Source organism: Vanacampus margaritifer, chromosome 1, assembly GCF_051991255.1.
Source record: "Vanacampus margaritifer isolate UIUO_Vmar chromosome 1, RoL_Vmar_1.0, whole genome shotgun sequence".
NCBI lineage: Eukaryota > Metazoa > Chordata > Actinopteri > Syngnathiformes > Syngnathidae > Vanacampus > Vanacampus margaritifer.
The window spans coordinates 31,058,039-31,078,914 of record NC_135432.1 but is presented as its reverse complement, the minus strand read 5'-3'; the positions used below and the strand labels follow the sequence as shown (position 1 = coordinate 31,078,914).

Sequence of the window (20,876 nt, the reverse complement as noted above, 5' to 3'; positions counted from 1 at the left end):
TCTCACGCTTATTGGCATTTTGTAGTCAATAATGAACAGAGATACAAATATCCATCACGTAAAAAATAATGTCCCACACTATTTTCAAGCTACTTCCTTTTGATTAATGGAACGTGACATTCAGTGGCAAAGTGTGGGTGGAAAAAGTGCTGTTTTTGTTCACGACGCAAAAGAGCCTGTCAGAAAGAGCGATTAGTGCAGCATTAGGTGGCATGAAATGCAAATAGACCTCAGACATAAATGACAGGCTTTAATTAAGTTTACAGGCTACAGGGCAGACCAAAGGGAACGAACACACGTAACAGTAAGAAGGATGTCATTCAGTCAGCATGCATGTCCTTTTTTGCGGCAAGTTGGTAAAAAATGGATTCCCCCCCTATAATCTCAATGATTACTGCAACATTCTACCACAGTACCATTAGCCACTGTGCATTGCTGTTTTCAAGTGCCGGAAAAAGTCTTCTTTCACAATATAACACAGACAGCAACAATCTGCTCAATATGACTGACTGACAACCAAGCAGATGTTCACAACATTCAGAGAAAAGAGTCCCTGTCCTTATTTTGAAAAAAAAAAAAGAACATAAAATAAATGATGCATTTAGTTTCTGCAATCACTGTATGAGTCACGCGAACAGTAAAGTCTTACACATATCTTTCTAGCTTCTTGTGTTATTGTCCACAAACATTTAAGTGACATGTTCACTTTTGTAAACAATGTTTTTTCCCCAACTGAGGATGATTCTGTGTGTCTATGGCTCAGTGGTAGTGGTTGTCTCCCAACCCAAAGGTTGTGGGAACGATCCTCAACTCTGATGACCATGTGTTGAAGTGTCCTTGAGACACTGAACCCTAATTTGCTCCCAGTTGGGACCTGGCAGCATCCTGCATGGTGACAGTAAATGGGTGAATGTAAAACACTTTGAGCAGCATATGGTGAAGAAAGCGCTATTTAAGCTCAATCCATTTACTATCTATTGTAACACCCTACTATTGTACTTGTACAGACGTGTCTCTAAAAGTTGTATTCACACGTGACTAAAATGTGTCTCAAACTGTACTAAAACATGTCATTTATATCAAGTCACTCTGTGTTCGTTCATCATGGTGAGCATTTAAAGGTCAATATCGGCCTAAAATGCACTACAAATCCAAGCAAGGGCCATAAAAATGAGACTTTACACCCATCTGATGTTTTGTATTTTATGCCCATTTTTGTGATCAGCCGTGATGGTTTAATTTGTTGAGGGATCACTGGCCATTTTTACATGTGATTCCGATTACAGTGCTCTCTCACTACTTTGCGGTTCATTTATCGCAGATTTTTATTTGGGTCAATTTATGCTACTATTTTTGTCCTTTTTTGTAATATTTGAGTAAAGAGAAACAGCTTTCTTTCAACATAATCTATTACATTTAATATATATATATATATATATATATATATATATATATATATATATATATATATATATATATATATATATATATATACAATATTTGGTAAATTAAGAACCGGTGTACCATCCATCCATTTTCTTAACCGCTTGTCCTCACAAGGGTCGTGGGGGTGCTGGAGCCTATCCCAGATGGCTTTGAGCAGTAGGTGGGGTACACCCTGAACTGGTTGCCAGCCAATCGCAGTCAGTGTACCATAAGTTACATTTTTTTTGACATTTTTCTTTTAGTTTTTCTTAGCAAGTCAGTGTCCCATCACTGGTGATCTATTTTTAGAACAAACCACAGTTTTTAAAGCCAATTACTATGCCAAAGCCTACGTATAGTTGTCAGGTTCTTCTGAGTTTTGGATTATGCCAAAAGACATTTAGAGGAAGCGAACAGACACATATTTCAAAAAGTGTAAGTATCTCCATTAACGGCTAAATATGACAATACTGGCGTTTATCCGTCAACTTCCAAGAGAATTCACACTCACTTTGATGAAAAGGACATGATACACATGCGCAAGCAAGATGGACAGGTTGAATGATATTACCGTTGCCTATGACTGCTTGTAAATGTGATCATACAAAGGCTTTACAAGTTTGTACAATCCGGATTTATTTCCCCTTTATGTGTGGTCAAAATGCCATCGAAGATGGTAGTTTCACGCAGGACTTTCAGTGTTATTTTAGCTATGTTAGCAATTTAGCATCTGCTGATTTGGCGCTGGCATCAGTTATGCTGTAAAAAGTAGTGTTCATGCTGCTACTGTTGGTCAGTTAAATGAGAACTTTGCGATAGCACAAATCCCCCCCACCCCAAAAAAAACACACACACACACACACACACACACACACACACACACACATTTTGCGTGTGGTGGGAGGCTAGCTTCATGCATGTTAGCATCTGTTAGTTCAGCGATCACGTCATTTAATAACTAAATCTACACAACTAACTGATTCAGTAATTGACTCACGTGATATAAAGTGATCGCTACACAGAAGATATTATTCACCATGATGAGGAGGACCAAAATCCTCTGTCTTGTTTTTCACACATTTTATGGCTGCTATGATCCATTGGCTACGCATTGCTTCCTCTATTGGTGGCCTGGAGAATACTCAATCTTTTTTTTTTTTTTGCCTCTTCTCATTGTGACACCTGGTCCACAACAGGTGTCTTTCATTGTAAAAGTGTGGCGTTTGCCGTTTACTCAAAGTAGCAGTTTCTATCCTGCCGGAATGGGGGTGCTAACGTGCATTGTAGAATATGTGACATCAACGTCAGAGCTCCGGACAATTTTCAAGTTTTTAAATGATCCTTGTGAAACTAATCAAGATACTGGTATATATGCAACCGTTGTTGAATATAACGCCCTTGCTTTATAACACTGTCACTGCGTTCATGATATATATATATACCAAAGTCTCATTTCAAGTCAAGTCTGTCAATACGGTAAAAGACTGCTGTACAATGTCGGCATCCCACATGCAAGAGGTCTGACTCATAAATCCACAAGTGCTTCATTCATGAAAAATGAAAAGCTACCAAAGGTTCCAAATTGAAAAGGTTCTATTGCATGTTTTGAAAACAGCTACGCTGCTATTACAATTCAAGTTCTGCTTGTTTGTTAATGAATAAATGTTTCATATTCAAATTGCACACTGTAAATAAAATAAATAAAATATACAGCAAGTTATTGAAATAGACATAATGCTCCAGTTAAGAATCAGATGGGTGATCGATCGGTTAAAACTCCCTGATCGTCCATCGGCCCCAAAAATCCTGATTGCGTTAAGACGAATTAAAAAGGCTTCAACCCTGCAGTCAATCCTAATAAATGACCTTATGTAAAGAACCTTTTTGACAGGCTCTTTTTTTGTCTCATGCCACTGCAGCATTAAACTGCAGCACTCTGACATGGGCTGATATTGAGCATTGCAGCGCTGGGACCCCACTCCTCCCCGGGACTGACCCAGTCAATCGCTGATAAACTGCCCGAAAGAATCTCACCATGACCTTCCCCGAGTGATGTGCAGTCCATAAACACTTCAGTAGAAAAGGGCCAGCTGCAGAGACTCATCTTGCCATTGCTAGATCTCAAAGAGTACTCAGGTTGTGCACTGTAGAGAGGCACAAGCATGCAAATGTTTAGGGCATAGCAAGATTTTAATGGGTCCTTAATTCAACATACCTAAACTACCTATTACATTAATTAAACACTAGCCTTGATACAAGACAGTGTGCACGAAAGTGAAGTGAAAGTGAAATATAAATACCGCACATGCACAATTACACAAAAGTTAGTGTCATTCTGATACCAAAATTTCAACTTTGATACTATATATCTGCATATAGTACCTTGACACAGATACTAAAAGGATACTTTGGCAAAAAAAAAAAATAAATTAAAAAAAAAAAATAATAATAATAATAATAAAATATATATATATATATATATATATATATATATATATATATATATATATATATATATATATATATATATATATTCAAATTATTTTCATTTGTGTTCATTCTGAAACTTATAAGGATGCTAATTAGACTGCCTGTGATAAAATACATTTGGAAAAATTTTATAACACTTGAACATAAAACATTAAACATTTTTAACAGTACTGAACATTATATATCGAGTTCTGTGCAAAATTCTTGGGCCTGCAAAAGATTCATATCATACTGTATATAATTTATATAAACATAGTTTAAACAGTTTCGCTTACTAGTTTAGCCAAAACTAGTAAACACAAAAAAAATCTATATAGCAAACATGTATTTGGGTTTGTCCCCTCTATGTGTTAGCTAGCAGGCTATGCCCTGGAAGATGGTGAACATACTATGCTAGAGGGTGGACGGTGCTATTTGATGCCTTGGTGATTCGTAAATGCACAAAAATATATTACTACACTCTAAAATTCAGATCCACTGACAAAATACAATGTTTCCATTTAATCGCTACCACACTGCAATGGTGAGTGTGTGTCGTACGTTGCAATACAAACAATTTGAAATGAATGGAGGTGTTTGAAATGTATTACAAATTAAGCTGTAGCTGTTTGTAATCAGGACCAAATTCAGCGTGCCCACTCTGCAGGGTGTGCGTGGCCAATGGTGGCTCTCCAGCCACCCCTCTGGCCCCCTTAATTAAGCTCAGCGTTGTTTTTTACTTAGACTTCTTCCTGCTTGTATAATGAGAATGTTGGCTTCTATAGGTGTGTGCATTCTAAAAACAAAAACAAGACAGGTCAGAGGGTGTGTGGGTGAGGATGGCACAGATTGTGTAGCGTTTCAATCAGAAGTCTTTAAGCAATGGCAACAACCAATGTGATTGGAGCACATTCATTGTGACTGAGGTGGAAGGTGACGATTCCTTCTGCCACAGCTGAAAGGATGCCTTGGGAAAGTTCTCCCCCTGGTGGCAAATTGGGGTACCGTCTACACTTTTTTTCAATTTAATTTATCACATTCACTTCTGTTACTCAAAATCATTCATTCATACTGTACAAAAGCAAAGGCAGATGTGAGTATTGTTTGATGATTCAATCAAATATCATCTGAAATATTTTGTGTGTGTTTTCCATCAATCACGTCGATTTAAGGGAGTAAAAAAAACACTGCATGCGAAGCCTGATAATGCGTGGAGTAGCATGCGAGTACATACGAGAGGACAGATAATCACAATTTCATGCCTTTCCAAAGAGGAGCAGTGAGAAGATAATCCTGCACGGAAGGTAGTCCTCCATTGGACATACTCACACATCACCCACATGCGTACAGCTGTTTAGCCGCCAGCCTGAGAGCAGCCACGCAGAAGGCAGGTGAAGGGGAAGAAAAGACAGAATAGCAAAGGAGAGTGGAAGAAGGATGCAGAGGTGAATTCTGACTATAACTCCAGGTTTAGGCTTTGTATGGAATCAAAAACCACAATCAAGCAGAGTTACAGTATAAAGAGGGTAAAATACATTCTTCAGGCTGGGTTGAGGTGGGTACCGTGCTGTGGAGTCTCAGCAAACTATTTCATGTTTGAAGGCCTTTCACACTCTGAGGCTGAAAGACACAACTGAGGGAAAGTGATGTGATCCCTGTCAGGAACCGCCACTAACACAGAACCTTATCGAAACATCACTATCTTTTTCTTCACATCGCAGTGTGGCTTCACAGGTTCAAATCTGTGGGAGGCATCAACGCGCTCAGTGACGCGTCGTCGTACTGAAAATGACAGCATCCGTCCTGATAAACATATTTGCTTCTTCTGCCAGAGGAACAGAGCGTTCTGGAGGTGCATCTGTTTCTAATGCTCTTCTCTGCGCATCTGCTGTTGGCAAAGGCAGGCGCCTTATTATGGTCTGTTTCAAGCCTCTGATGCATCAGCACTAGCAGGTCCCCCGAGGAAACTTTAACTCACTGAGACGCGCAGCACATCCAGCCGGCTTGATCATCTTTGAACGTGACTGAAAGTCAGGGAAATGCTGCAAATGTCCAGATGTTGATGTGTCAGCGACAGGCTGTGTTCACTGACTGAGTAAAGCCTCTGCCAAAGCCCGAGCTATTTTTTTTTTATTCATTCACGTTAGTATGAGGTAGGGATAGACCGATAATCGACCCGGCCGATAATCAGCATTTTATGAATATCGGCATCGGCCTCTCTTTTTTTTTTTTTTTTTGATGGCCGATATATTAAAAACTGTTCTTTTTGCTCCGACGGGCGCTTTTCTCCTCCGTCTGCTCTAAGTCAGCGGCTGTCGACTCCCTGCAGCATTGGCCCGCCCTCAGCATTATCTGATTGGTTGCTCGTGCAGTGCTAACAGCCAATAAGCAGCAATTAACGGCTTTTAGCCCACGAGCTAACCGTTAGCTTGCGGGCTAATTGTTAGCTCGAGAATTAGTGGCTATTAGCCCGCGAGCTAACTGGCTAGCTCGCAAATTAACGGTTATTAGGTTTGCAGGCTAACCTAATAGCCGTTTTTTTAGCGGCTATTTGGGAGTTATCCCGGGGTTAGCGTGTGGGTGAATGTTTAGCCCGCGAGCTAACAGGTAGCCCACAAATTAGTGGCTATTTGGGAGTTAGTGTGCAGAAGCCACATTATAGTTGGTGCAAAAGCTGATGGAAAACAAAAAACCTTAAACATATTGCAAATCACAAAAGCTGTTAAATAAATATGTCCTTGAAGGCATTTAAGCAGTCAAGTGCTGGAGGTTTTATTAGTATTTTATTAGCGTCTATTAGCCCGCGAGCTAACCGACTAGCTCGCAAATTAATGGCTAATAGGTTAGTTCGCGGGCTAACCTAATAGAGTTATGCCGGGGTTAGTGTGTGGGTGAATGGTTAACCCGCGAGCTAACAGCTAGCCCGCAAATTAGTGGTTATTTGGGAGTTAGTGTGCAGAAGCCACATTATAGTTGGTGCAAAAGCTGATGGCAAACAAAAAACCTTTAACATCAAATCACAAAAGCTGTTTAATAAATATGTCCTTGAAGGCATTTAAGCAGTCAAGTGCTGGAGTTTTTATTATTATTTTATTATTACAAATTTTGACACCAACTTTTTTTCTTTCTGCAAATGTATATCGGCTTTAAATATACTACCGATAATGAAAAAAGCATATTGGTCAGCTCTATTATGGGGGACAGACTACAGGTTGCTAGAGTGAGTGACGCTAGCTTGACATCTTAACAGAAAGCCTTTTGAGCCTTCTGTGATCCTCTCTAACCTGCTTACTACAGGGAAGCACAATGTGGGTAGCAAGTCTTATCTTTGCATGTTCTCCTACTCTAAATGTGACAGAAAAATTGACAGGTGGGTGTACCACACCTCTCACCATAGATCCCCTGCAAACAGGGCTGGACTGGCACTACCAAAAAACAAACAGCCCCAGCATTCTGACTAGCCCTAACAAATGCCGCTGTCAGCACACACGTGCACATGTTCGTTACATCTTCTGTAACTGGAAGTCATTCTTCCCCACACAATGCGCAGTCATGGTTTCATAAAACAAAATTCACACATATTCAGAGCCAACCCACGGCACACCCACAACACAAGCACAACCGAGGCCACGTAATAAGCAACGTTTTGCTGAGTTGAATTTACAAGATAATGCCTTTTTCTTTGCCACTGCTTAGCTTGTATCTCATGCACTAATTTACAATTACTAGCGAATAGACAATCAGAGTGATTGTCATGACATCATTTGACATACTGTGATTCGTGGTACATTCATTCAAATAATATCTAAAATGCACAATGACACAAAAATATCTTCAATCTTTACATTTCTAAACTGTGATTTTACTTTAGATTTGTTTGTGCCTGTACCATGAATATTTGAGATTCTGGACACGTATGCATCATTCCACTACATGAAATCATCAGGGATAGACCGATTATCGTCCGGGCCAATTATCAGCCCAAAATGGCAAAAATAGCCATTTTCAGCCCAAAATTTTCGGTGGCCGAATATTCGGTGCATCACAAATTTATATATTTAATACAATTTTCACTTTAGAAAAACAATGCTGACACTGGGAACTCCCTACACTTTTTATTAAAATAAATAAATAAATAAAATAAAGAAATTATGTTGACATTTTGGAAACCTTTATATAAGGTAAAAAACTTATTTTATTTTATTTTATTTTTTTATTATATATATTTTTTAAATTAAATTTAGCTTAACATGCTGATGACTCTGGAACCTCTGCAATTTTTGTTAGATTTTTTAAACAACGCTTTTAGTTTTAAATTAAAATGAAAGGTCAAATGATAAAAATTTGACGCTAATATTACTCTTTTATTGGCTTGAAATATCGGTTATCGGTCTTCTTGTTTACTAATCATCGGTATCTGTCTTTCACTAGAAATCATGATTGTGGAGCACACAACAAACAATGACCCCTCAGCCATGTTGCTTGCTTATTATGGTGTGCAACCAATGAAAATGATTAATATTGTTTATAAGAATCAAATGATTCTCTACAAGATATGGCATTTTGATGTGACCCCTGGCCAGTGCCACTCTTGACTACCGTGTATCTTTGCCAATGAACTGTTTATTTTGTAAAGAGCTTAATGGGCTGCTGTCTCTGATTTGTGGGCTTGGCTCATGGGGAAAAACTTTATTTAAAAACATTATTTTTTAAAAATCGCACATCGTCAGCCCCAGACGACGCTAGCCCACCGGGCATCTGTTCGCTATGGCCAACGGCCAGTCCAGCCCTAGCTGGGAAAGACTCCTTCATGGCAACACTCAATACGATGGGCAGTACACAAAATGTCCCAAATTTATTTACTTATTTATTTTACAAAATAGTCAACTGGGCTTTGTTTTTTTCCCTTCTTTGTTCTGTTTGAGCTTTCCAGGTTAAATACTGGCCGTTTAATGGCTGCTATTTTCCCAAAGTCAATAAAAGCAAATTAGCTCTGAGTAATAATAGTAAAAAGGGGTGTTAAATTCTAGTGATTGGGATTGGGATTAATTAATCCAATGTCGGCTCGACAAAGATCGCAATTAATGCAGATGTGAAAACATCAATGTACATCACCCTGGAAACTTAAATTAACATTGCACTATTTCCTAGAATTCAAAGGTAGATTCAAAGGGACATGAGTAATCGATGGAATAATCTATAGAAAGTTAAATTAACAAAATTAGTATCTTGTGAGTTGAAATGAATCATGAATGACTTGAATTTAAACAGTTGCACATCATTTTCAGAACTGAACGGAATGACTTCACCTGCTCACAGACATCATTTCACCAATGTAAGGTCATAAACAAAATATCTTGTATGTGAAGTGATTTACAAGCTTAATAATACTGACTACATTGTCAGAAGCAATGTCAGCTCTAGTCACGCTTGGCAGCAAACTGTCAGAGCAACTGCCAGACAAGGTGTGTGTGTGTGTGTGTGTGGGGGGGGGGGGGATCAAAGGGTTATATGATGTACATACACGCAATATATCTCTGTGCTCCAACAAATGATTCGCTTCCAGCTCTGCAGCATTTTGCCCACATGCACTGATGCCATGTGTGCTGACAGCAGGCTCTGTGCCAGCTCATGTGCTGGCAATGCAATGCGGTGCAGACGACTCCTTACGCAAGCATTGTGGAGGTTTACTCGCAGCGTATTCACAGCGATTGTGCCTAAGACTGCCTTTATAAAGGCTCAGGGATCGAAAAGGACAATGTTCTGTCAGCTGTGGTGACGCACTCGCTATTTCATCAGCACTGGCGTCATTTGAGCAGGAGCGCCGCATTAAGACGCTCCTAGCCAATCATGGGAAATGGGCATTCCTGTTGTAGCAGCTTCATGACATGAGCACCCTCTTAGAATATCAATGAAGCTCACGAGTGTTCAATTGGCACACTGAGTACAGAAATCATGTTCATTTGAGGCTAGTAATCAGTGCACGAAGATTAAACCTCCTTGACGGCAATGTCACAGCCATGACAGTCAAGTCAACATGCTGTTGCGTGTGTTCGTCATTAAATAGAAGCATGATGATAGAATACAAAGTTCTCAGCAAAACAATATATTACAACAGGCTTTCATCCATCATTTTTAATACTTCTTATTGTGTGCAGATTCTGTTACGTCCAATAGCTTAGCCCAGCTAACTTCAGGAAACATGAAAAATAATGACATCCATTTTCTGTACTGTTTATCCCCACTAAGGTCACAGGTGAGTCTTTCCAGAATCGTGTGTCATGGAATTCACCTCAGCCAGTTTTCCAATTTGTGTTTACCAACATGATTTAAAAGTCTAACACATATAACGACTCTAGAGGAGACCCTGGAGCAAACACTTTACCGTATTAGTAGTAGTCTGCTTTATCATTGCCATACTATGGCCTCATAACTTGGCAAGATGGCAAAAGTAAAGTAGGTCCTCTATCAAGTGCCACACCATCCATTCTACATTCAACAAAAATATAATTGCAACACTTTTGTTTTTGCTCCTATTTTTTTTTAGATTAACTCAAAGATCTAAAACTTTTACTACATACACAATATCACCATTTCTCTCAAATATTGTTCACAAACCAGTCACTGTGATACTGAGCACCTCTCTTTTGCCGAGATAATCACCTCACAGGTGTGCCATATCGAGATGCTGATTAGATACCATGATTAGTGCACAGGTGTGCCTTAGGCTGCCCACAATAAAAGGCCACTCTTAAAGGTGCAGTTTTGTTGTTGTTGTTTTGTTTTTTCCGAGTCCCGAGACCCCAAAGCAATCAAATAAAAGTCTTATTATTATTATTATTAAGGATTTTATTATTTATTATTAAGGAATTCTATTATAAAAAAGAAATGCTCACTTTCACTAACAACAAATACATAAATAAATAAATAAATAAACAAAAAAAAACTATATATACATATATATATATATATATATATATATATATATATATATATATATATATATATATATATATATATATTAGTAACTAAATCAAAATACATAAACAATATTTGGGACAAATGGTGATAGTATGTACGTGGTAAAAGTTTTAGATCTTTGAGTTCATCTCATACAAAATGGGAGCAGAAACAAAAGTGCCAAATATACTCACTTGCAGGACATCATATTTTAAAGTATTCAACCCAAGGAAACGTCTACCTCTCTTCAGGGTGGACTAGTGAAGCACTTTTTAAGGCAGAGACATCCTTCAGCTAAGCTTGAGACTTCTGCTCTTAGCCTCCTAGCGTTATAGGCTGACCATTAGAATTCCACAGGAGCTGGCCAGTGAACATGAAATGACATTTTGAACAGAACAGGCTCCTTTTGCTTCTGTTCCTCATTAAAAGAATATTGGCCAGACACAGAAAGCCCCAGTCTGTTTGACTGGAAGCGAAGCCAACACATTAGCAGCATATGTCCCTTGTCCTTTAACAAAAGGAGGAGTTACTATACAAAGTCATCAATTTGCACATTTCTGAACTCTGCCTGGTCATGTCACTCTCTTAGGGCTAAAGCTGGGGCCAAACCCAGAAGGAAACAAATCCAATCAAAAACAACTCACAAGAGCAATGACCTCTGCCAGAGTCAACCGAGTCAGGCCTGTTTGTAAAAGTCATAAATTCATTGAAGATCACGCCCATTTACTCCTGTAGGTGCGGTAGAGCACAATCAATGCATAGGGGGTTTATACGTTTATTCGCATATAGAAAAAGATACAATATAAAATACTGTTGTAACATTAAAATGTGCAGGAAAGATCAGGAAAGGTTTTGGGTTTATAAAGAGACCTCACCTTATACACAATCTTCATATTCAGATTACATATTCAATACAGAAACAAATATAAAACAGTAAATGTAAAATACACCATGAGCATTTAAAAAAAGGACTTTCTAAGAGTTCAAATAAAACATTTTTTTACTACAATGTATCTATTACCACAACTCTATTAGGCCAATGTACATTATGGTTAGGTGACTTTCACTTAGTAAACATATTTTGAAGTTATTTGAAATTGTTTAATGACGTTGAGTGAGCGGATATTTGGATATATTTATTCCATATCTGGGGCCCCCTATATCTTATTGAAAACTGACAGAGACCCGTACGTCACAATGGAAGATGTAATTGATTTGCATATCTTGTATTGAGATTATGAAGTCTTTATTAAACTGAAAAAAATCTCTAAAAAAGAAAATTATCTGTGTAGACTGAACCAGAATTGTGTAGATAAGAGTACAGAATCTATATTCATTTATGTTAAAAATTGTTAAGAGATTTAACTGTTTAAAGAGAGGTGTGGAATGAGCGACAGAATTACTATAAGTAGCGATCCTGCAGAATCTCTTTTGCAGGGTAAAACGTTTTTGAAGGTCAGAAGGATATGTACTTCCCCATACAGTATTGCAATATACAAGATAAAGATATATTATACTATAATAGAGAATTTTAAGACAATGCTGATTAATTAAACTTCCCAATTTACAAATAACACCAATAGACTTGGATATTTTATTAATAATTAGGTGAATATGCCTTTTCCAACTTAAACACTCGTCAATCATCACTCCAAGAAAGTTTATTGAAGAGACTTGCGGAATTGGGTTATTTATTTCCTATAGAGAGACCGAAGTTAAGTTTTGGGTATTTTTTTTTATTTTATTTAAATATAATAAAATTTGATTTATTCAAATTGAGGGATAATTTGTTCAATATGAACCATTTCGAGTTATTATGTAGGTCAACATTTGCTCTGGTCATAAGTACATATGTGAGAAGAATAAATTAGTATCGTCTGCAAATAATATAGGAAACAAAGAAGAAGAGTCCGCTGCCAAATCAATAATATAAATAAGAAATAGTAGTGGTCCAAGGATAGAACCTTAAGGTACTCCACATCTAAGGGTGACAATGTCCTATAGACATGTATTTATGCACACAAACTGTTGGGTTGATAGCACCGAAAAGGACCGAAAAGATCACGTCCACCCAAGCTGAACTTTGTTTCGCAAGCTAGTTCCTAGTTGATCAAAGACACAAAAATTTTACAAATGAAAAGGGGTTGCTTTTTTTTTTTTGTCTCTGGTTGGATGGTTAGACTGACGACACTGGAAATACATTTTTATTAAGGATTTGTTTTATTTATTTCCATCCTTTTGAAATGATGTGGGAAATATTTTAAGGCTCTTGCCTCTTGCTTTCATGCTTGGAGAAGGTTCTAAAGAAATTTATTAGCACCAAAATATACCGGCCTTCTGCACCCATGCCATAGCCGCTCACAGTTTCAGTGGAAAATAAGTAGTTTAATAGTTATGCTAATAATAAACATGGATCCAGCTTCAGAAAGAAAGAAAAAACTTTTTCTGTCACGCTTTGTAGAAATACAAGAAAAAGTGGAATGATATTTCTAATCAAGCATGCAATTGAAGTCTAATCACTGAGAGATGGTCCGCATGACTTGATGCCTGGAAACATGGGAGATTTAAACCAGCAAACGGCATTAACTGTGACGGACTCAGTGGAGACTCGTGAAGGTCTCATTTTCATTTAGATGACTGATTCCCATCTACTGTATGCCATTGCTTGTAGATTGTGACATGAAAGGGTAATCTAGCTCCACATTATGCACAAGTTGGTAAGTATGAGTGTGAACATTTGCAAATAGTTGCATCCATGGTACATGGTTGTTGAGTAATCAGGCGGTCCACACAGACATAAGTGGCACACTGCACGTGAAGCACGGTCTCTGAAGGTAAATAAGGTCGCAGTATGTTTTCATCAGGCTAATATGGGCATTACACCTCACCCAATCCCTGAAACCACACAATTATGAACACAAAATATTTGGATGTGGAGATTTTCCTGTCAGTAGGTCTCTGTTGTCGTATTTTGCTTTTCATAATGTGCAATATATTTTCAATGGGAGACGGGTCTGGACTGCTGGCAGGCCATTCTATTGCTCCCACTATGAAGCCATGCTGTTGTAACATATGCAGAATCTGGCTTGGCATTGTCTTACTGAAATAAGAAGGGACATCCCTGAAAAAGATGCTGCTTGGATGGCAGCATATGTTGCTCCAAAACTTGTGTGTACCTTCCCTGTTAATGGTGCCTTCACAGATGTGGACGTTACCCATGTCATGGGGCCTAGCACACCCCCATACCAACACAGATGCTGGCTTTTGACCTCTGCACTTGTAACAGGCTGGGTGGTCCTTTTCTGCTTTTGCCCAGAGGACACAACATCCTTGAGTTCCAAAAACACTTTAAAATGTGAACTCATCAGACCACGGCTGACTTGGCCATTTTGCAGCATTCCATCTCAGGTGGACCGGGGCCCACATAAGATGGCCTCATAGCCCGCGTGACCTTTAGTGACGTTTTTAATGCAGCGCCACCGGTCACAGGCATTCAATGTTTGTTTTCTGTCTCGTCGCTGATGATATTATGGACCATAGATGATGAAATCCTAAATTCCTTGCAATTGTAGGTAAAGGATTGGTATTCTTAAACTGTAGGACTATTTGCTTATGTAGTTGTTCACAAAGCAATGACCCACGTCTGATACAACTGATTCTGATGCTCTTTTTTTTTTCAACGAAAAGCAATGTTTTATAATGAAAATAATGCTTTTGCATATTAAGAATATTGCAACCAAGTTACTGTGGTCAGGCCAGCCAGTTGAAAAGTCTAAGTCAGTCATCAGCTAGAACGTTCGCTTCCTAGGGCTAACTTCACAATAAAAGGCTAATAAGGCATCACCATTACTTGCTAGGTTTTTCTAAGTTGGCATCATGGTGCGTTGCATAAATAAATAAAATAAAAAGTGGTCACATCAAAATGACATCTCCACATATTAACATTAAATCACTTTTTCATCCACATTCACACACACACACACACACAAAAACATGTCTACAGAGTCCCTATGTTTCATCTATATTTTTCTGTGTGCTGTCATGAGCACAACCAGGGCAAATTACTCTCTTACCTCCATTGTGCATGAAAGATTGTTTCATCGGGGCAATTCATTTTTTAAAAAGAAGTTTCTAGAATGTTGGAAACGTCACTAAATATAGCAACAATATATTTAAATTGGCAACACTAAAGATAAGTTGGTGCTCTTGTTCATTTGCACTGCTGACATGCATGCACATCAAAATAATAGCAGCCCATACTTGTCATTTTAGTTTGACTTCCTGAAGGCTGCAGAGACTGGATGGGCTGGATATTGCCCGCCGGCCCTACATTTCCCAGATGTGCTATCAGTGTTGAAATTCATACATGATGTTGGGGGGTCGGGAAAAAAATTTGCAGCAAACCACAAAAAAATAAGCACCAAATAAGCTCTGGGGCTCATTTGAGAACCATTTTTTTTCATGTGCACCCCTATAAAAAATATACACATACACATGCAAAGATTGAAAAGAAGGTGCAAGCACCCACTGTGCCCAGAAAGAGCATCCATCCACAAATGACAAATTTTGCGCAGCAACCCAACACTCAAACAACAATCGCCTGCATGACTCTCATAACAGCAGTCATGCCGACACAAAATGCTTACATCCACATGTGTGGTGTCATTTATTCTTCAATCTTTGTTTCTCACTTCCACAAGCTTCTGTTCTACCTCGCTGCCCCTCCCCAGCAAAGGCAACGTTGTTTACCAAGCACTAAGAGAGAACGTGAGAGGACAGAACAAGGTCTGCATGCCATACGTGACTCAGCACTGACACTACACACACAGGACGGCTTCCACCCCAACCCACCCGCCAGGTGCCTCCATGAATGAGAGGCGGCGGGACGCGTCCGTCCGGCCATGCGGACCAACCAATACGCTACTCACATGTCATACAGCCGGTATCCGATGGCGGAGCCCGGTCTGCTGGGGTGGGCTCCGGGGTCTCTCATTCGCCGGGGATCCGTGCTGCTCACCACGGCACGCCACACGCTTGGTTTGTCCATCCTGCCTGTTTGCTGGTCAACGGGACTCAACGGTGGGACGGCGTGCGCACACGGGGCTCGCTCACGTTCACTCTCCCTCGCACTCGTCCGCTCACAAACACAGGCTGCCAGGGAGCAGTGCGCGTGATGTAACGAGGAGCATCCAAGAGGCTGCCTAGGGGGGGTAAGGATCTAGTGATGCTGGCGTTGGAGGGGGGCGCTGTCGACTGTCATGGCCTGATGAGAGTGCAGCTTACATCATGGTGGACGATGCGAGACAGTACATAGGGAGGCAGCTTCTTCAAGACAAGCAGGAGAACTACAGGAAGATGTATTGCCTCTGCACGCATCAGCGTACACCCCTCCCTCTCCACCCTCTTATATCCTCTCAGTAGTACAGTCCTCTTCAAGGCCACTGGATTGGTTCCTTGGTCTCCATAGAAACAGGAGGATGTGTCAGAGGTAGGGCTCATTATCATGCCTTCTCTCTCCTCACCATCCCATTTTATTTTCACTCCTCTCTCTGTTCTCGTTTCGCTTTTCCCATTTCTCGTCTCCTCGCAGACGACCCCCTCCGCGCTCCCTTCGACATCCATGTCGGCTCTCAAATCAATGCGCTTTTCTGTAGTGTCATTCAAAACAGACAAGTATGTCCAAACAGTCAGAGCAGATGTAAAGATGCTCCATGGATACAGTAAATGATGTCTGTGGAGCACCCATGATTTCAAAACAAAAATATAACTTGTGGGGCAAAAAGCAATGTAATAGCCACTAACTATGGTAAATTAGTCATTTTTTGCAGAAAATATAAAATGCGTATGGCATGTATCATAGTTAGCATAGTTATGACATCAGTGTCTGATGCAACCTGGCAGGCAGACAAACATCTCTATGGAGAAAACCTTGTATGGGGAAATTACACTTCCACATACAGTCCAGTCTCAGAAAGATGCATTTCATCAAGGGCGGGCTCGTAGTCCCTTTCGTCTGTCAGTGTTGTAGAGGGGTGAAGCCAAGACAACAATGCGTATTGTCAGACCTTTGCCGTTTACTTAATGAACCTGTGTAGTGGCTAATTGTACACGTACATCATCGCTGCGCAATTACACTGCTTGTGTTCCTTCTAATTATCAAGGAAGAGTGTTGATCCCTCCAGCTCTGACATGCTCTGATGAGCTGCGCGTGCGCATCTGAACACATCTGCATACATGTGTGGTCTGCATAGATTTCATAGCTGCTTGATACAGACAATGCAGACACACACCTTGGCTAACACTATTAAAGAAAAGACTGTTCATCTCTGAGCTATTTTTTTTACATCGAAACTGTCATTCATTCATTTTGCTGAACCAAGTCAAATTGCAATGATACACTCTTCAGATTTTATGTAATTGTAATTTATGTTGTAAAAAAATCTTTATTAGTGAAATCTGCTGTTTATTCGACTAAAACGGTATTTTTTGACTCACTTGTTTAATGTATTTAATATCTGTTGAATTTATGTGCAAGAAAAAGCTGTATAATTCATTTGTTCAGTTGACTATGAGGTACAGTATTCACTGCATTCTTCTGTTGACTGAGAATTGTTACAGGAATTATTTTTTTAAAAAAAACACACCGTGATGGGCTCCAAAATCTAACAGTAGCATGATGTTTCATGATACTAACACTCAACTGTAGATACCATTGCTAGAACCTGAACAGAGTTCCAGGGTGAATTTAAGTGGTACATTTTGGCGGAAAAAGGGGTGGGACTATGCAAGTCGTTTTACTTCTTCCTACACCCTTTTGAAATTGAATACTAGTAGAACAAAAACGCTGACATAACTAAATATAAATATACACAACATATAAATATATGTTGTGTATGTATAATTATTACCAAATATTATGTATGTATTTCTTTTCTTTTCGAATAAAGTTTTGCCTTAGACCAAGGTTAGTATGAGGTGTTATTTGTATGGCCTGCCTTCTTTAACCAGGACCAGTTATTAGTCATTGTTAGTTAATGAAATATAATTTCATTGGATAGTGATAATATGATTATAAAACTGCAATTCTTTTTTTGTTAAAATAAACCATTTTACATAATTACCTACATCCTATACACACTTTTATTTACTTTATCTATAAACGACCTGGCCCAGCTTGTTTGAAACTTAAATGCGGACCTTGAGCACAAAACTCCGTCCACCCCTGCCTAAGACTAATTAGGGTTGATCATCCCAAGCCAAAGCATCTTTATTGCTTTGTGTAAACGTGGCTTCACATTGTGTCCACTCTGATTTTATTATCTCTTTTGTCTCGGGTTTTAGTTACACTGCAACAAGCCTGCAAGGTTAGTAAATGTTTTATGGTTGGGTGAACAAAAAACAAAAAAATGGCTGAGACGGCCTTTCTATAATTTGATACTTAAAGTCACAGTTGTTTCTGAAATGGATATTCATATTGGCCTCAAGAGCAGGCTCAAATGTCAAGTATCAGTGTCATTGCAAATCTTTATACAAATCCAATATCACACATGAGCCCTAAAATGACTTTTTACTTCCTGGTAGCAACTTGCATGTTCTGGTTGCGAGCATGAGCCTGGAAACTTTACCACATAATTCATATGGTATTGCTGTATCAGTGTGGTGGCCATGACTTATCCATTGTGTGAAATTGATGGTCCATTTGTCTGGGAGCTATTGAAGCAAAACATAGTGCAGTAGTTAATTAAGTTTGCTTTAGCCAAGAGTGGTGCTCTTAATTCAATTTCAACTAGCTTGCAGTCTACAGAAGAACATTGTAAAGTTGAGCCACAGTGTCTCACAAAAGTGAGTACATCTCTCACATTTCTGCAGATATTTCATTCTTTTCATGAGACAAAACTAAAGAAATAACACTTTGACACAATGAAAAGTAGTCAGTGTACAGCTTATATAACAGTGTAAATGTTTCCCCTCAAAATAACTTAAAATACAGCCATTATTAAACAAACCCTTGCCAACAAAAGCGAGCACACCCCTAAGTGAAAATACCCAAAGTGTCAACATTTTGTGTGGCCAAATTATTTTCCAACACTGCCTTGACTCTCTTGGGCATGTTGTTCACCAGAGCTTCACATGTTGCCACTGGAATCTTCTTCCACTCCTCTATGACAACATCACAGATCTGGCGGATATTCGAGACCATATGCTCCTCCCCCTTCCGTTTGAGGATGCGCCAGAGATGTTTAACAGGGCTCAGGTCTGGAGACATGCTTGGCCAGTCCATCAACTTTACCCTCAGCCTCTTTAGCAAGGCAGTCATCTACTTAGAGGTGTGTTTGGGGTCATTATCATGTAGGAATACTACCTTGCGGCCCATTTTCCGGAGGGAGGGGATCGGGCTGTTGTGACAAAAAAATCAATACTGCATCTGCAGAAATGTGAAGGGTGTACTCATTTTTGTCAGATACTGTACATTCAAGCAATGGTAAATAATACTTCACTAGCATAAAAATATACAGTATGTTTTTTACCCCATAATCATTTGAGTGAATTTAGCCAAATGTCCATCTATAGCAGTCAGTGTAGCTTATATATAAATAAATATGACTTGACTTCACTTAACATGGATACTTTGGTATTGTCATCTGTAGAGCCAATGAAACATTGCAAGTCACAGAAGCTGTCCAGCAAGGTAGTGTACAGTACAGTATTTGGCCACGGTATATAGGGGGGAGGGGCTGTCTTAGGGCACGTCATCTTGATGAGTTAGCAGTCGAAGCACACACATAGGAGCAGCCAGCTAAGACGCTGTTTCGAATTGACAAATAACCATATATTCATGGTTTAACTGAAACACCTTTCACAAAAGCTCAAACCTTGAGGCACCCAGAACACACTTGCATGGTTAAACTTAAAATTCATCATCTCACAACATTTTCTGCGTGACTCCGCCCCTTATCACATGGACATGCAATCGTGACCTTTTTTCATCCATGTATTACATACATTGGCCTCATTTGCACCATCCTCACGCTCCCCTGCCACCTTATGCTTGCTTTAATGATCCCACCAGCCACCTAAGATACGAGCCAGCCCGTCAGGCTGCACATCTGTGAGCACAGCATCAAATACATTCAATCTCACTTATTGTACATACCATATGCGCTAAACACACACAGCTCTATGAGTGCAGACATCTACTGCAAATTCATTCCAAACTGATTTTTTTAACATTTAATTGAAGCTGTAACTTCTAGACCGTAAAAATTCAGCTTATTTACAAAAAAAAAATGCTTGACCAAAGGCAACAGTATAGTTTGCATCAGTTGGCAGCAATCAAAAGGAAAGTTGCTTGCTGGCTAAAGACGTTGCTACTCGCTACTACCACCTTCTCAACTTCCCAAGGTAGGCATTAACCCTCAGATAGCATTTCTTTGCTCAACACGGCAATTAAATTAAGATGTAATACAAGTTCACAACTTATTTGGGGAGACGCACGAATTGGTTGCCACAAATACAACCAGACAGAATCACATACCTGTACCTGTAAATTGCAAATATGTTAATTTGGCTAATGGTCAAATGCCCAAATCCACTTCAGAATGTCCATCCATCCATTTTTTTTTAACCATTTATTCCTATTATTTAAAAATGAAATTAAAAACAAAGCCTGAATGCAGCACACCACACACGGGCAGGGCAGTCTTGTCAACTGTCTCGTCAAGGTCTGACCTTTGCTTCCAATTCAGTTCTGTCAAAACAATCTCCAATTGCTAGATATGCGCATTGCAAATGAGAAACACTGCAAGGTAAAAGCACTTTGCATCCATTGAAGGTTAAAAGGCATGGTTTAATGTAATAGCACTTAATGTATTATTTACACATATCTCTTGGTTCAGTGATGCTTATGTTTATAATCGAGAGAAACGCAGAATGCATTTTAGAAAGAACAGAGATGAAATATGAAATAAATGCAAGTAAATCACAACTGCAAGATGCAACAAACAAAAAAAGGCTGAACATGT

At 39.2% G+C, this 20,876-nt stretch overlaps 1 protein-coding gene across 4 annotated transcripts in view; it reads right to left on the bottom strand.

The window, feature by feature from the left end:
- The window catches only part of iqsec1b (IQ motif and Sec7 domain ArfGEF 1b), a 122,370-nt gene that overhangs the window by 49,491 nt on the left and 52,003 nt on the right, over positions 1 to 20,876 (bottom strand). The window contains exon 1 of one of the 4 annotated variants that reach the window (XM_077547966.1): positions 15,783 to 16,142. The exons of the other annotated variants lie outside the window; for them this stretch is intronic. Coding sequence (XP_077404092.1) covers positions 15,783 to 15,901 — 119 coding nt within the window. The 5' untranslated portion in view covers positions 15,902 to 16,142. Of the gene's footprint in view, positions 1 to 15,782; positions 16,143 to 20,876 lie in introns of those variants that run through there. 4 annotated transcript variants of the gene reach the window in all.